The sequence below is a fragment of the Anser cygnoides genome, chromosome 6, assembly GCF_040182565.1.
Source record: "Anser cygnoides isolate HZ-2024a breed goose chromosome 6, Taihu_goose_T2T_genome, whole genome shotgun sequence".
Lineage (NCBI taxonomy): Eukaryota > Metazoa > Chordata > Aves > Anseriformes > Anatidae > Anser > Anser cygnoides.
Window position 1 is genome coordinate 22,032,894 of NC_089878.1, and position 18,344 is coordinate 22,051,237.

The following is an 18,344-nucleotide window of genomic DNA, read 5'->3' on the forward strand; positions in this document are numbered from 1 at the left end:
GAATCATCACCTGCTGATACCATCTATTTCATGTTTTGTATAGGTACATATCACCATAACATCTGAAATCTTAAGCAAGTACGTGATGCCACTGAAGTCTCACTATCAGCAGATTCCACAGCTCCAATAACCAAATGGCACCTTCACTTGAAAGAGAAGGTTGAGACAAAACTGAAGTGACTGCTGGTTAAGGTCACTCCAAAGTCATTTGTTTTCACGACAAGACTGTTGCACAGGCAGTGCCTACAGACAAGGTATTTTATTACTATGTTTTTCTTCATATAGCTACCACATGCTAATTCCCAGGACATCTGATAAAACCCAGAAAAAAAAGAATTATTCAATTTTTTTTTGAGGAAAAAAAAAGTGTAGATTTTGAAGTTGCTCTGTTTAGGACCATAACTGAAATACCTTGGAGGGAAAAAAATGGGATAAAGAAATTGAAAATTCTGGGGCAAGAGAAATAAGAGAAATCTAGTGAAAAAGTTACTGTTTTAGCCTGTCTGGGTCTGGATCTTGGGTGTCATTCATGCCAGCTGAGTGCATTTATCATCAAATTTCACTGTCATCCTTTGCCCTTTTGAAACTCCTCTACTTTACATAGTAACCAAGATATCCATTTGGCAAGAAAGATAAGGCAGTCAAGAAACAGTCTACATCCCCTCATGCATGTCTGTCTTCTCCTGTGCAACATGGGAAAAGCCATTTTGTGCCCAAGGAACACTTTTACTAGCAGTAAATTGAACTGTCTGCTTGTAAAAAGAGTTGGAGCTCTTCTTAGGCAGCTCCACATTTGCTGTGGGTTCTGTCACTGTTCTCTCCGAGTCTTTGCCAATCAATTCAGATGCCAGCAAAACTGAAGTCTTCTCTGGAAGGACAACAGCAGCTCAACAGACGAAGGTGTGGGTGGGGATCACTGTTGCGTTGCTTACGTTATGCCTGCTGGCTACTTACGGGCATGTTTTGCTCTCTGTCGGGGCTTCTGACCATTCCCCTGGAGCACGAGTTACTGCAGGTTTGGAGTGCGGCCGTTCCCATGACTGCCACGGGAACACGTGCTTCATGCAGCCTAGAGCTCTGTAGCAGCTGTCCACACACGGATTCTTCATCCAAAATGTCACCCAATTAACTACATCTGTGAAAAGGCTATTGACCTTGAGCAGATTTGTATTTCTTTGCTCCAAAGATACTGCACCACATGTACTGCCCTGATTTAACTAGACACCCGTTTCACAGCCATACTGAGGGGAGAAAAGGGTATCCCTGACTTCCTGGTGCTATTCCAACTACCTGCCACCAACTCCATCCAGCACACATGACAGGACACCTGGTGGCACCTGCTGCAGTGCTGCAAACACTATCAGGGCAATGCACACACGCAGACAGCAGCACGTTCTACAGTAACGGTACTTGTGGAGCCACAGAGGCAACTCTTTCTGCACTCTCTGCAAACCGTGAGCTGAGAGAACCTGAACTACCCACTTTTCTTCACACCAACTCGCTTCCTTCTGGAGATACGAGTATTGTCATTACTGTTAAGTATACATATTGTAGTAACACCCAATGGCCCTCTCTAAATGAAGCTGGAACTTAATTCTGCTTGCGGAAGTTAATGGCATTCATTACAGCTTGATCTCACCTTTCAATTTGCATTCACAACTCTTATCTACACACTTTTGCCATAATGTATGTCACAAAGAAGAAAATATGTATATATACACACATACACATATATATACTTTTTTTTTTAATTTATTTCTTTACTTGAAATTTTTAATGAAATCACGTAAAACTGTTTGAAACCAAAAAAGGTTTAGAAAAATAGATTTAAAATAAATAAGTTTTACTTTGTAATTTAAATAGGCTTCCTCTATTGGTGCTGACATTTCTACTTAACACTTCTTTCCCAGCTAACAAAAAGCATAACTAGTTTTAAGCCAGCACTAAAATGACTACTTGACCACAGGGTATGATAAAGCTGATGCTTGTTTATGGCATTATTTGCCAAGCCTCTTGATTTGGAGCATGTAAAACTTGCCTTAAATGCATGACCTTCCACATCAAAGGAACAACATTACAGCAGTGCTGGAAGGCTGAGTCTTATAACTAATAAGTCTTTCAAAGAAACTAGTATTCTTTGTGTTTTGTTGTAAGTTCAATATCTATCATTCCTCCTTTAAGAAAAACATGTAAACATATTAAGTAGATTTAGTTTTTCACACTCTTTCAACGCAGATTACGTATTAGTGTGTTAAATCCAGCCAGCATGAAAATCTGACTCAGAGACTAGAAACAATGGGGTCTGATTAGAAAAAAGACCTATGTGTAGATAACCAGTTTCGAAGAGCAGCTGCATTCTGGGAAGCAGTCTTTAGAAGTAAACCCTTGCAGGTGAAAAATAACTGCCCAAAGAAAGTGTAGGAGCCTTTAGTTTCTCAGAATTAAGTGCACTCAAGAAGCCCTGCTAGTAAAAGGATCAAGCCCAGGATGAGAAAAACAAGGAAGGGCTTTAACAACCCAATTGGCTTTTATTTTTACTGCTCCATTTCAGATCTCTGTCAAGCTGTATAGAGAAAGGAGAAAGACTCTGCTGTAAAGACAGTTTGCTTACATGCTCTCGCAGAACTTCGTAAGAGTACTGGGCTTTTCCTGGTTGCGTCTTTGTCGAAACCAACGCTGAATGCTGCGTACATCCCAGTCCAGCTGTTTGGAGAGTCCCTCCAGCCTCTTCTCATCCGGATGCTACAGAACAGAGAAGGATAAAAATTATTTCCTCTTCCCAATTGTGGTAACGCCACTTTAAATTTAGAACTGCTGTAACCACCTCCCAATGGCTTAAAGGCTGCTTGTCAGACAAATGGATGCACAGAAATAAAATAACTATGACAGAAATCTCTGCTGGCACATCCACATCAAAATATGTTTACAGCGACAGTACCTTATTGATATAAGAAGGTTGACATATGTTGCAATATTGCATATTGGTTATTACTGATAAAAACTTACAGGGGTAACTGGATGAAACCTTGCATGAAACTTGGAAAGTAATGGTAAGCAGAGGTAAAAAGACATATCTATCAAGCAGAGGGGCTTACAAATGCTCCCCTGCCTGCCACACACTTTGTATATTCCAACCTTGGTCCCATTGACAGTTGCAGGAGTGATGATTGCTTGACTGAAACGGAAAGAAGAGGATATATCCCATGTTTGTGCGTATTAATGTTAAAAAATGAGGTCATTAAACAAAGTGACAACTTCAAAAGGAAAATCACCTGGGAAACAAGGAAAGAAATTTTTTTTTCTTTAAAATTAGCTACACAGAGCTATTCTCCAAAGCAGCAAATGTAAAACTCCCCTTCCATTCTAGTGGCTGTTCTCTGCAAACATACTTTACGTAAAGGTAAAATAAAATGTAAGGTAAAAAAAATGGCAAGGTAAAATAAAATGAATCTATTCTTAGTTTGAATACTAAATAGAAAAGAGTGGAACAGGCCATATTTCAGATCATGCAGCAATTCTACATGTACACTACTGCATAAGCACAATTTATATATTTCTCCTGATTACCTTTTTTTTTTTAAAAACAAAAAGAAAAAAGAAAAAAAAAGAAAACGAAAAAGCCATCGGACAGTCTGTTTTCTGGAGCTTTAGGTTTAGGTCTGTAAGCCAGTTAGATACATTAAAAAAGATACACAATCTGCCACCACAAAGACCTTGTTAAATGTAGCAAAGAGTAAAGCAGCAGCCTTTGCCAGGGTGAAGTTTCATCTACCAGTCTCCAGCAAAGAAGTCGGAAAGTAAAATAAAATAATAAGATGAGAAAAGGGGGAAGTTCTCAGAACTTCCCATCCCTTCCAGAAATTATTTTTTTATTTAATTTTCAAGAGAGTCAACGTAGCCACTAGGTTTTCCAATGTAAAACTGAGAAAAGCCACTGTCACTGACTTTAAAAAATCTAATTCTTCCTCCACCTGAGTCAGGGAGAGAACACAAGTGCTGCACCTTTTAGAAATGAGGCATGCATCACTTTCTCTGAAAACAAGACAAAAATTGCACCAAGTGCTCTGGTGATCTCAGCATAGGGTAGGACACACAAAGACATACTCATGGCATATTTCACTGTCTGTGATACTGAACCCAATTTAGCCCTCTGTGATCTTAATAGTTTCTGAAATTCCAGCTAATTACTGTCTTTGCTGTGGTGTGCCCAACTGCAGCCTGGAGCCAAGGTGGAACTGGTGAGTTTCTGCAAAAGAGAGGCTTCATCCTTCAGGTCTTCACAGGCCTTTGCACTACTAAAGAACTGCCTGTTGACTTCTTCAGGAGAAGCTACTGGACATCTGATCATTGCTTAGTGCTATGAGAAAACTTAGATTACAGCAAAAGCATGGACAGGATGACAGCTTTAGCTGAAGATCTCATACAACGGGAGCTGTAGAAACAGTGGCAAGCAGTGGCAAAAAACTAATTTTCTACAAAAAAAAAAACCCTGCAATCTAAAATAGTGTTCAGTCAGTTCTCTGTACTTTTCTAGCTTTTCCCTCCAGTTTCAAAGGACATTAATCACAAACAGCTAGGATAACTGTAAACCATCAGCACCCTGCTCTCAAGCAGTTGCCCTGGAAGGAGTATCTTCAGTTTCATGGAATACACAGTAAGGCCCATCTTAGAATCTCATAATTTGCTCTTCATTCAATACAAACAAACAAAAAACCCACCCTAACGAAAACAAAAAAACAAGGATTCCGTGGAACTTTCTAAAAGGAAGCAAGCAAAACAAAAAAGTAGGTGGCCATACAGCCAGCACCTACGAAGTATTTCTGTAACTTTTTTTTTAAATCAAAAGCTTACAGGACACATCATGAAGGGATGCACAACTGTTCAAGTTGGCATGCCAATAAAAACCTTGACATTTTAATGTTATGACATTAGCTGTAAACAAGGCAGTACTGAATTTAGCAGTTACCCTCATTTTGTTCAGATGTATTTTATAATGCCATATCCCACTTTATAAGGTAAATATTTAGGTAAATACTCTACCTTTGTAATGGCTGTGAAAACTTTTTCCAGGATAGCATTAGGTTGAGCTTTTTGTGGTCCATTAGCTTGGACTTTAAGGCCTAAGGCACATGGTTTAGCAATGAACCTACGAGAAACAGAAGAGTGAAAAAAGAATGTAAGTGAAATCCTTCAGTTATTTACTTCATTACTGTTATCAATCAATGACATGTGGTAAATGTGCAAACATTATAACACTGCCAACAAGAACCAATACTTAGCCTAACAGCTTAAAAGCAAGCTCATACAGGCGATTACATGACAAAATAAGTAACAACACTTTGAAGGATGAAATGAACTCCACAGAGCACATGAAACGGGATTTTCTTTCATGTTGAAGGAAAAAAAAAAAGCATAGAACAAAAGCATGAGAGGAATGCCTCCCAGAGAAGCACTGCCTAATGAAAAGAGCAGGGCAGCTTGCAGAGCTGAAGAGCACGTAATGTTCTCCTCCTCCAAATAAGGCCTTTTTCACAGATCAGTTTCCAGAGTAGCTATTGCCTTAGGACTCCTTTTGCACAGTGAAAATTCAAACAAAGTCCTTAAAGGCAGCAAGCATTGAAGATGCCCAGTCAATACAATTTTCTGAACCATAAAGTTCAAATGATGTTGAGCCATGACTCAAAGACTTTGCTTAAGAAATAGATTTTCCTCTAAATTCTTATGCTCAAGCACAAAGCTGTCACAGATCCAAACACCAATCTATAAATTCAGCCAGTTTATAAACTGGGAGTCTCTAACATATTTTAGAGATGAATTAAATAGCTTACACTCAAAGAAAACCATTCTATCCATTAAAAACTAAACTATTTGTAACTATGGGTCCCACTCTTGAATCCCCGAAGTCTAAGGGATTCAAGTGTGGGATTCATAGCTACAAAGTCTTTGTAGGAATTCCATCCATATAAGAATAGTAAAGGATTCAGTAACGTCTGTCAACAGCACCAGAGGTGCCAGCCTCTGCACCACAGGAAAGCATGTGCAGATGTATTGAGGCTAACTCCTTTGAAAAGAAAGGAGAAGATACTCTGAGAGGAACGCACCAGAATTTAACCTTACCCTCTGCTCACAAGCAGCAACTACTATAAACAGTTACATAGTTGGAAAAATATACAGGAAAATTTGATGGGGAGTAATTCAAGACACTACTTAAATAGATCATATTTATGCAGTACATGCCTGCCTATATGTAAATTATTAATGCTTAGATATATCGTTTTGTTCTTCATTTCTGTGGTGCCCAGAACAATAGGACTTAATCCATACAGCTGAAGAGGAACTAGGGTAAAATAATGCTTACTAACTTCTAACAAGTGGATGCAGTTGCAGTGGTAACTGAAGTGAGAACTGGATCCCATCGTCCCCTGAAAACCATCAGTTTCCTAAACTTCTGCCATCTTTGAATTAAGTAATTTTTGATTTCACTTTAAATATTTTATTTTGTTAAGACTTAATTTGCCACAGACAAAACCAACACACTAAGTAGTTAAGAAGTAGCTCTGTGTTTATCCACCTGAATACAAACACATGCTCTTCAAAACTATAATGTTCTTATACACATTTAAGCACCATTTCAAGTATTGTTTTGAACTAAAATTGCTGCTTCTGCTGATTAAAGTGAAATACAAGCTCTGCATTTGTATTATATGAAAATATACAATTTGTACACTAGCTAAGTAATACACAAGTTTCCAATTTAAAGTGCAAGAGATACATAAAATCTGCTGAAGGGACATTTTTTTCATTTAAAACTAGATGACAAAAAGAAGTGAGAGCTGTATTCTTTAGTTCAACATGGACATAATCAAATCAGTTGGTCATTGCTGTTATCAGGTAATCAAAAAGATGCAGCTGAATAAGCTGATAAAATGCACAAAGAATTTGGTTTCAGAAATTTACTTTTTAATTCTAAGGACTAGTAAAACACTTCCAGTCATGTAACAGATACCAAGATCCTCAGTCCCTTTACGTCCATGTTTTGAACAAAAAGCTGAACAAAGCTCTTATCTTTCTGCTGATGGAAGGAATGAGATCGTCATTCCTTCACTCCAATAGAAAGACACTTCCCTAAACATCCTAATTGAAAAGAAAAAAAATAAAGTATTTAATTTGTTAAGGTCAAAAGCAGGTAGAAGAGTCCCTGCTAGAAAATTCTACCAGATGCAGTTCCAACAGGCTTCATGTTGAGCTGATCTTCATTTAAACCTAAACCGAATTGCTGGGTTTGCTTAAATGCCATTCTTCAAATGACATGTCTTGCTAATGAAATGTGTAGAGAAACACAGGAAAAAGCACAGATAAGATTTAAGAGAGATTTTTTACTTTTCCTATGAAAACTTAAGCTTAAACTATATTTTGCAATATTTAAAATTGTTTTTCAAGGTTAAAATGAAACTTTTAAAGTATAATTTAATCAATAGGATCCAAAATTTCACACCAAATGTAAAAAACACCATTATCATAATTCTCACTAAGCTTTCTGTAATAATTTAAATTGATTCATAATGAAACAAAAGTAGTGTTTGATACATGCACAAACAGAGCGTTTTGCCAAATGTTGTACTTCTTAAAAGCTTTACTCATTTTTTCCATTTCTTCTGCACTGTGGTATTCAATTCCCTAAACAGTCTTACTGAAACCCATGGGACTATTTATTGCATAAGGTATTGCAATTAAGAGGGAAGAAGTATTGTAGAAGAGTAAGGAGAGCAGAATTGAATATATTACCAGCTTTCCTCCCCACATGTAAATCTGAGCAAACACCACAGCAATCTCTCTCTTTCGGCTGATTTCAGTGAAGCTGAATTGAGAGCTGGCATTCAATTACACAGAAATTAAAAGGACAAACATTTTTTGCCAAATGCAGCCCCATCCATTCTGTATCTAGAAATGAAATAACCAAACAAGCATGGGAATTAAACTCAGAATTCAAGAACCTTATTAAAGGTGGCCTCCTCATCCACTGTTTAAAGCCACATTTAAGAACAAAACCAAACCAAAAAAGCCACGGATGACCATTCAGGTAACACAGGGTACTTCAGAGTAACCAGGTGGAAGGTACTCTGCCCTTGCTGGTCTGTAAATACCGCGCTGCCTGCCCAACCATGACGGGCTCCTAACAGCGGCCTGCACCTCCCGGAAGCAGCCACTGCTTGCCATTTTGGACCCTGCCTGTAGTTCTCAAGTGTTTGCAGCAGTGACAGCAAGGCCTCATGCTCCACCCCAAACTTGGGAATTGTTTTTTCCTCTATGAAGGACACAAGAAACCCTTCACAAAATAGCCCCCCATACATACTAGACCATAAAAAGGAGCAACATTTCACCAGAGGCAGGTAACTCTGATAAACGTAACATGCTGGCTTTCCGGCCTGCCCTTTAGCAAATGTCCACTAGACAAAGCCAGCCACCATTACGGCCCAATGAACACAGGGGAAAAAGAGAAGTAAAGAAACAAACCAGTTTTGCCCTGCTGGAAGGAGCTAAATGCCAGCTGGGTACAATTTACTCCTTGAGGTGGCTATAGTGGGCACAACGCTGCATAGGAAGAGGTCCGAATCCCACGTCCTTCAATGCCAGCTGAAATGAAAACCCAAACCCTCAGACTCTTCAGAAGCCATTCCCACCCCTCTAGACCAAACACACAGTTCCTCATATTCAGAAAATTACAGCTTAATAATAAGCTGGTTCCACTTTCTGCATCTTCCACACCCTATGAAAGTTTTCCTTTAGAAATATGAATAGGTCAGACCCTCAATAAACACAAATCATTGTGGACACATGAAACTGGAAACATAACTTCAATATCACAAATCAAATAACCTCAGTAAAACAGTAAGGGAGATGCCTTCACTCAGAGTCAGTTTTATACTCCTTTATTGCATAGTCCAGCCTTACTAATTAATTACCATAACCCTTTTAGCTTACTGCTATTCATCTTGACAAATTACATCGAGTCCCAGAATTAACTAGGCATCTTAGTGTTGGCCCTCATAATCCTTTGAGGCTGATATTTATCAGCACTAGCAAAGTTTGCATTAAACAAATAATTCAAAGTGTCACAGGAAGCAGAAAAGTAAGTTGATTTTTTTTTTTTTTGCGACTCTGCATTTTACTATAAACCAGAGAGACCTACTGGTGATGTGTAATATTCGTCTGAAATCCTGTCAGAAACCTGCATATAGCAATCAAAAAGCATTTGGACAATGCTCTCAGACACCTGGTCTGATTTTTGTGTGGTCCTGTGCAGAGCCAGGAGTTGGACTCGATGATCTTTGTGAGTCTCTTCCAACTCAGGATATTCTATGATATGGGGCCAAAGCACACACACCATGCTGCAGTATGGCAAGATCAGATACTTGCCACAGATTTGATTCAAACTCTCCCTTCAATTTAAATAAAAAAATGTATATATAGGCAATTATTCCACAACATTACTAGGAGATTTTGGAGGTGCTTCAGTAACACCAATAGACACATTGAGGGGGTGGAGATGCTGGAGGGGAAGCGGAAGCGTTCCTAGGTCAAAAGGATGTACAGAGATACATCCTTGAATTCTAGGAAGGTAAGCGACTTCTTCATTAAGCCACTGGAAATACGCCTGTAGAGCCCTCCTGGATCACCAGTGTTTCCCTACCAGCAGGTCATCTGCTATTTCAGATGTGACCAAGGTGGTCACCCTTTGCAAATCCATGCTTGCCAGGTTCTCAGTAGCTTTGAAGAAGCTCACACCTATGCAGTGCACACAACAGGTTAAGAGGCATCAGAGATTTTTTTTTAAACAGCCTAAAAGGTCTGCAAGAATTAAGACTTGTCAGACAGTACCAAAAAAAAATATATCAAGCTAGATGAGCTAATGAATATGTGATTTAAGAAATTAAATACTTTTAAGCAAAATAACAGATAAAGAAAATACTCAAACAATGGCTTGTCCTAAACATGCAGTTTAAGAAATATCAGTCTTAAAATAATTGACAATGTTATGCAAGTTATGTATGTTAGCAAGTTATGTATGTTAACCAGTTCAAAGCACGTTTGGATTCCTTCCCACTGCCTTTGAAGTGATAAAATTGTACTACTTTGCAATGCTTATTGGCCAAGTGTTTCTGCTCTATTTAGAGGCTCATTTGATTTCACCAAAATTTTATCTCTAGAACAAGATAACAAGAATCTAGAAATTGAAAAGCATAAACCTTGCTATATTTTACTGCAATGTATTTCTTTCTAATAGGAAAACCAAGAAAAAGCCCTCAACCCTCTCCAGTACACAAAACTCAGACTCCACCAGCCAATAAGAAAGGGGCCCAGAAATCATGACCAACCTTCCCCCTGCATGCAGAATGAACAAAAATTTTGCTACAGGTTTTCATATATCTTTTCTACTGTGGGAAGATACCTTACTACCTGCTCCTTGATTTTACCATACTGTCCTAATATAATCTGCCAAAAAGCTATTGAATTCATGTCCAATCATGTATACAAAGTGATAAGGATAAAATTACCCATTCAAGAGAATCTAAATCAAGACTAGGTTCTTTGATGTAGATGCAGAATTGTACTTTATACTTCTGCATTTAAAGTTGGCAAACCTAAATTAAGTTGCCATCATGAGGGACAGAACTTAAAGTCTTACAAGGCCCCACACCCAGGAATAACTGCCAGCAAAATAAAATTAGAACTTTATTTAAGTCATTGGCCTCCCCTATCAGACAATAAAGCTGTCCCTTTATTTACATGCAATATATTTTGAATGTTGCTGTATGTTAAATTTTTGAAAAGCTGTTCAATTTTTAGTTGAAGTCTTTCAAGCTAACTGCACTGAGACAAGTGACCTGTCTGCTTCACGACCTCGAAACCTCTCCCAAGGTCTGCAAGCAAAGACTGACTTCATTTCAGTTTCTGACCTATTATTTTCATTTCTTACTTTTGCATCAGCCTTCGTATTTCTCCCAAGTCTTGTAAAAGCAATGATTTCTTCTGTCTAGATGTGACACATTTTAATGGCTAACAGGCTCTGAAAAATCTTCTTCCCACGAGTTAGAAAACAGTTTTCCACTAATGTTTTTCAAGCACAGAAATCATGCTTCTTCCCTCACTTGAACAGTTTTATTCTGTGGCCAACTTCACTATGGAAGCCCACATGCAAGTTTTCATCAGTGCCAGTGAGAACAGCAAAGTGAGTACATACTTGATACACTTTTTCTTTTTTTTTGTCTTTCTTTTTTTAATGTTGATCACAGCTTAAACCAGTCCATTTTGCCTTTTATTTTTGTTTAAAGTAGGTCATCCTATGGACAAACAGGCAGGATTAAAGGCCTCTTATTACAGCCCAGACCTCAAAGAGCCTACCCATAACCTGCCAAACAATCTGCTTTCTGGGAAGGTATCTCAGCCGGCTCAAAGCATCTGCACAAAAATGCTGAGACTGCTCCTACGTGAGCTGTGCTAATAGACCCAAGGTGTAACGAAGCTACTGGGCAGAACCCTGGCTACAAAGTCCCCATGAGCACTGAGAAAAAACATTTTTGCTTTAGTTCTCACAACCACAAAAACACTTGAGTTAGTTGCCTGCTGGTACATGAGGGGAGTTTGAATCTCCCCTTCCTGTGCTGAGGATGCATCTTCAGAGATAAATTTGGGAAAACTAAGGTAGATCAGAAGTGCACACGGCATCTCTGAGCCATCCCCAAGCAAAATGAACTCTAGTTTGAGCTAAGTGGTAAACTGACTACACACATACAGCATCTCTGTGAACCTGATAAAAAACTCACTTTGACACAGGCACTGTTCAAGTTGTGCTTGCATAAGGGACTGCTGATGCTGCTAATGCAGCCCACTCTAAGCTGTATAATGAAAAAAAAAAAATAAGCAACCTAATCCTGCAACTTAAACACATCCATCAAAACTCATTTTTTCCTACCAGTACATTTATAAACACCAGAGAATGCAGTTATAACCAGCAACAATTCCTCTCTGTGCTAAAGATGTGCCCAATTTGGCTTTGAAGAGTTGGGCTCTCTTTTTGAAAGTGATGCAGAACAAATCTTCCCAGCTCATCTACTTCATGCTCCCTAAAAACAGGGGAGAAAAAAACATTTCAGGGATTAATAATTGCAATTGTCTAACGTGTTGGACATTGCTGTTTTATCAACAGCAATCTAAATATGCTCTAACTACAAGAATGAGCAAGAGGAATGAGCAGAAGAGACTTGTATCTGAGCAGACATTCAACAGATTTACTGCCACAAATCAAACAATTGCTGAGTTTGTTTTGTTATTTTTGTACAGCTGACCTATTCAATTGAGAAGTTACCTGTATTACTAACAACAACAACAAAAAATCTTGACAGTCCTAGGACGAATTCAGTAGACAGGTCAGCTTGTCACTTCAGGATACCTTGCCTAGAACTGATTTTTCTTTCTGTTTCTCAACACAAACACGTTCTGCTGCAGAAGCACCACCAGGATACAAGGCCTGAAGCAGAGGCAGTTCTGACCCAGTTAACCCCACCAGCAGCTATACAGAGAAGTTAAGTTCTCCAAAAGGTGTTGGCTGTGCTGGGAAATGGGTCACAACTCTGACAAGGAAACCTTGCTGAGGTAAGGCGCTGCCTGCCCAGCACGCAAGGCAGGAGCACACAAGGCTGCTGAGCGTGACGGGGAGTGCCTCAGAGGGCAGCAGGCAGGAGAGCTCAGAGCCAAGCCTTTCAGAGAGTACCTGTTCCCAAATCTCTAAACTGACATCATAAACAGATACATAAATATGCTTTTCATCTAAAAGGTCCGATGCCTTTCCTTCCCTTCATGGTAGAGACGCATTATCTGTTATTGACACACCAGCATCATTATCCCATCTCCCCCACCAAGTGATAAAAACAAAGCACTGTACTGTGGAACCCACATATGCTTCTAAAAAAAGAAAAACTAAGTAGCTTTCAGGAACATTCAAGTTACCAAATGACTGAGATTTTGTCTTTCTTTGGCTCAAATTACTAGAAAGCATTTATACTCCCTAGAGGGGAAAAAATGATTGCTGGGAAACAAACTCTGAGTTTTAATTTTTTCCTCTAAAGTTTTGAAAATTTTTTATTCATGTTATGACCTGACAAATTTTCTCAAGCATGCATGTTTTCAACCTCAGCATTTCTACAAAGTATTGTATATTTAATTTTAAAAGGCTTAGAAACCAAACCAAACACACACACAAACCCACAAAGAAAACCATCATTCACAAATGTCCTGTTACCTTGTAACCACAAAGCTGGGAAGCTATTTGAAATCCTCTCTAAGAAAGGGCATTGCTCATTCCCCCTAACAAAAATCAAAGCAGCCATCAAGCTGGCAGCAGCAAATGCACCTGTGCATCCTTTGGATGTCAGGGAGCGGGGCTGGCAGCAGCCAGGCGTGCTGATGAGGGCCAGAGGAACTAATGGCCTGGAAGGAGAAACTGCTTCTCTGAAATAAGGAAGCACAATCCAGTACTTCTCTACGTGCAGGTATTTGCTGGCATCTAGCACAGCCAAAGTGCCAGAACCAGCAACTGCAGAAGCGGGTGCATGGCTGTACGCCTGCTCTGCTGGCGGGACCCCCCTCTGCAACACCAGGCACCCGCCCGCATGTGCTGCCACAGCCCTGGTCACACCACGGCGCTGCTCCTGGGCTCCCTTCTGCTTTTCAAAAGAAAAGATTGACATAGTCAAACTTACAGCTAAGCTTCGGTTCAATTTCTTCTTTGATTTATAATTCCAGGCACAAGTGCTGTGAGCAGGGAGGACAGCCACGTGCTGCAGTACTGCCTCAGCTCAGAGCCGTATAAAACTGCTCCACCTCGACTTGCAAGAGTAAAGCGTCGCCTCAGAAATCTTTCAATAATTTTTCAGCTGGGAAGCAAAGTGCCCTATAAATTCAGCATTCTGTCCTAGCAAAACAGCACTCAGCATTAAGTGTTTTTCATACTTTGGTTGCTATATAAGTGAAAAATGGGTTTGTACAGATCAGTTTTAGAGAAGAAAATTTGGTCACAGTAATCTGCCTGGGGGCAGTAAGCAATTCAAGGCCTGTAGTCCACGTGTACTTTCAGAGAACGTTTAACATTATTCAACAGTCTTTGGAAGAGGTAGCTGTAATCAAAAGGAAAAAAAAGATGTAGTAGCTGCATTTCAGCTTGCAGGCCTACTGGTTTTTGCAGTGTTAATACACACACCATTTAAAGTAAATAAAACAAATTACTGACAATTCTTTATTGTCATCACTCAACAGCACTACTATGAAATGCTTTGTCCTACAGACTTACCCTTTCAAAGAACATGATTGACCTGAACCATTCAATTATAGTAAAATTAGATTTTTTTTTGCAACTGGGTTTCTCACATTTAAATTGTCCTTTTTTTTGACTGAGCATGGATGTCTAAAAATCATCTCTCCACAACGTGCAAAGTCAAAAATACCAACTTTTTCCTGACATTTTGCTTCAATCACAAAAAAAAAAAATATGATCAGCTGCATCAGTTTGGCTTCAGCTACCTTTCCATGCCTGCTAACACCCATCAAAACCTGCCGGGCAGACCCTGCTGATCACAGCCCTCATTCTACCCTCTATTCACACACACCATCATACTTTTGCCCCGCTGAGCCAACAAACCTATTTAATCCTTTCTCCAACAAGCAGAAAGGACAGGGAGAAGTCTATCTCAAGATGCAGGTTAGCTCATAAGCAGGACTGAGTGGAGCAGAGGGTGTTCAGCCACTGATGCAGGACTGCTCCAGTGCAGCCTCCACCAGCAGCACTCCCGTTGCTTGTCCAGTTAGGAATTCTCTATGGAAATGGAAGACAAACCTCATCCAACAGCTTACAAATAGAAGTAGCATCAGACCATGTTTTCCAGACATGGAACAGGTTTTTGTTTGTTTGTTTGTTTGTTTTGTTTTTTAATTATTATTATTTAAATACATATGCATAAAGCTCTAAGCACTTTAGTTTCTCCTGAAACTGTGAGAGCGAAGAACTGAATCATGGAGAAATTGCATGTCCAAAATATAACAGAACTCTCGCCAGAAAGCAAGAAGAACTGTACAAATGTGGAGAAAGGTCACAAATAAATATTTTTTGCAGCCAGCTGTCTAATGCTTTCTTTCTTTGTAATGTCTAAAAATAAAGAGTTTAGTCACTCTGTAACTTTCCAAGGACGGATCAGGCAGAGGGAAAAGGGAGATGCACTCCGGTCCCACACATCTCTTACACACAGGGCTGCCTCTCAGTAGACCTCAGCTGGCATTACCGAAGCCAGCTTTGAAGGTATGGATGATACAGTACTGAAGGTATCACTCCTACTCTTTTTTTTACATATGGTAAAATCAGGACATACAAGTCAGGGTCAGTATTAAAATTTACATCCCCAAAGTCCTAGCCCACTGCTAGAGGTCAACAGAGATAAAAAATATTCTCCAAAATTCTAAAAAGCTGTGGCTCAGGGACTTTCTAGACCAAAAAAGCCTTCTCTGCATGCAGCAGTCCCCAAAGAGCTCATATCCCCTCCCCAAGCTGCACTAGTAAGATACTGAGACCATGCAAACTTTTGACACCCTGTGAAAGAGCTCCTCAGCTTAAATTCAGGCTGTGTGAAGAGAACCATCTCCCTTTGTTACGAACTCATCGCCCCCTGGTTTCAATTCTGGCTTTTTACTGCTTGTATTGGAGAAAAATGACCAGTCGTTCCCAGTGCATCCGTTTCCATACTACTCCTGACCCCGCTGAGCTGTCTCCTGCTCCTCTCTGCCACCTCCTGAAATACAGAGCTAATAGGTACCACTGTTTTGGCAACCAAAGCTGTAAAATGTTTACATATGAAAAAACACATTGCCCAAATGGGATTAAGTGACGGACTTAGAAAAGGGCAGAAAGAAAGCATGGTAGGAAGGGAAGATAGCTGATTTAATTTTTAAAATCACAGTAGGTCACTCTAATTGTATTAGTGTATTACGGTGGCCTACTGTTCTAAGCCGCAAAGCTTTGCAGCGTCACTTTATCTTTTACTTCGGTCACATTTTCAGTATGTGAACGAGGAAGGAAAAAAAAAAAAGGAGCAATACCTGTGCCTACATCAAAGGGCAGCCAAGGCATACCAGCCACTGGCCTCCTGGCATGTGGACACACTCTCCTTCATTCTCCGAGGCAGCTTCCAAGACACAAAAGAAGGTGCAGTTACCTACCACTTGGAAATGGCCCAAAAGTTACTAGGTGCCTCAGAGCAACTGTCTAAAGAAGTAAAAGCCTCAGTACTCATTTTGATAAATAACGTAACTGCCCACTAGAAAGCCAGTGCTACTCCTCCAGATTCCTCCTTGGTAGCTCCTAGTGTGGTCATTACATGATAGCTCATTACATCACTGCCTTCTTATAGTCTTATATTCATTTATTTTCCTTACGCTGATCAATTTACTACCAGGAGAGAAAACAATGAAGGATGTAGTTAAAAATCCCCAGTGATCACTCTAACAGCAATCAATCCACCCAATATTGTTCTAAAAGCCCACAGCAAGTCACAAAACAGAACTGGGCAGTTCAGCAACATCTTCCTGAAAATACTAAAAAGTGTCTGAAATGTTGAGCTATTATATTGTTCATCTAGAACAAGAACTCATTAAGAGACCTCACGTTAGCATGCATTTTTTGAAAGTAGAGAAGATAGAAGCAGCTTTACGTTCAATGGAATGATGATAAAAATTTAACTCTTCAAAATATTTCACGCCTTTCTGGCTCAAGGACCCCTCCCTGCTGCCTTACTCCATGGGTCCTGCAGCCAGACCCTGCCCAGCCAGCACAGGCGTGCTTGTGCATCTGAGGAAATGAGCCAGGCTTGCCTGAGTGACTTACAGGCGTGCTCTGCTCTGGGATATTGTCATTGTGCTATCTGGGACAGCCACAGACTTCAGGTCTAAAGAGATGAGCACACACCATGAAGTCCTTAAATATTCATAAGCTTCCTCTTTGATCTCCTGGGTGGTTGACTGGCTGCCCCACTGCAGGTCTGGTGTGGTGTATGACAGAGGACTGAAATATAAGCCTCACTCTTGATGAGGAACCAGTAACTCTGGAGCAAATCCTATTTCCCCCCTTCCCCCATCTAAAGGTACGAAATGTTTCAGGAACTTTCCTACTCCAAGATGAAAGCTCATACTAAATCTTTCTTCTGGTGAAGACTGTTCCCTTTGAAGAGGGAATAGGTCATGGATGTCTCACAGTAGGATGGCTGAATTTCTGGAAGTGCTTGAAATAGGGATGGTTGGTTTGACTTAGAGGTTAAACTTTAATTCCAAGAGCGAGGTCACAAAATCATCAAATCTTTTGAAAGAACTTAGAGGAAGCAATTTTCATCCTGGCTGGTGGATATTAGTCACACAAGATGATCAAAGGTATTCACTCATTTATATATAAAATGTATATGTGTGTGTACATGTATATATGTACGTATGCCAAGCGTGGGACAACCAAAGCAAAGAGCCAGCTGTAACACATCTACATATGAAAAGATACATGTCCCAAACGGGATTAAATGATGGACAGAGACAAGAGCAGGAAGAGTGTATATGAACATACAAATGTATTCAAACACAGAAACACACGTGTGTAAGACATACATCATGACGTACTGAATTTCGGATGGGTTGGGTCAGGCCAGGAGAGATGAGGGTTCCCTGGAGCCCCCTTCCTGCCCAGCCCCAGCCCTTCCCACCTGGCCGCCCAGGGGGAATGACCCACAGCAGTGCCCGACATTCTCAGCCCCTGCTTTCTGACTTCCACACTAAAGCTTTCCCAAAGCAAAGCCCCCCAGTGCAGACAAAGGCTCAGCAAGTCTTTCACACCAAATGCTCATAACACAGCTGACAGACATCTCATTGTACTCCTAATGCGCGATAAACAATTAGCGATTGGACAAAACAGTGCAAGAACAAATCCTATTAACAAATAATAGGATTTGCTTGTGGATCACCCAAATGCCACTTTGGCAATTACTCCCTTGGCGGCTGCAGTGGGAAGCGCCAGGCAGGGAGCCTCGTGACACTGCACACTCATGAGGCACACGCGGCTCCCGGCCAGCCCCTGGGGCTCGCCACGCCACAGCAGTGGTGGCTCGCCAGCGCTGGCGGGATGGAAATGGCTGCAGCACGTGGCAAACAGAAGTAAAGAAGTAATCTACCTGGGGTACTGCGAACCACTTACATTTTGTATCCATATGCAAGCATATTTTGTAGAGCAAAACAGGCCAGAAAATAAACTGTTACAGTCCTCT

General features: G+C 40.2%; 1 protein-coding gene across 2 annotated transcripts in view; it reads right to left on the minus strand.

Moving 5' to 3' along the window:
- The window catches only part of CERS6 (ceramide synthase 6), a 123,664-nt gene that overhangs the window by 83,182 nt on the left and 22,138 nt on the right, over positions 1-18,344 (minus strand). For both annotated transcript variants that reach the window (XM_048061374.2, XM_048061375.2), the window contains exons 2-3: positions 5,041-5,146; positions 2,612-2,742 (exon numbers count right to left, since the gene is read on the minus strand). In XM_048061374.2, coding sequence (XP_047917331.1) covers positions 2,612-2,742; positions 5,041-5,146 — 237 coding nt within the window. The remainder of the gene's footprint in view (positions 1-2,611; positions 2,743-5,040; positions 5,147-18,344) is intronic.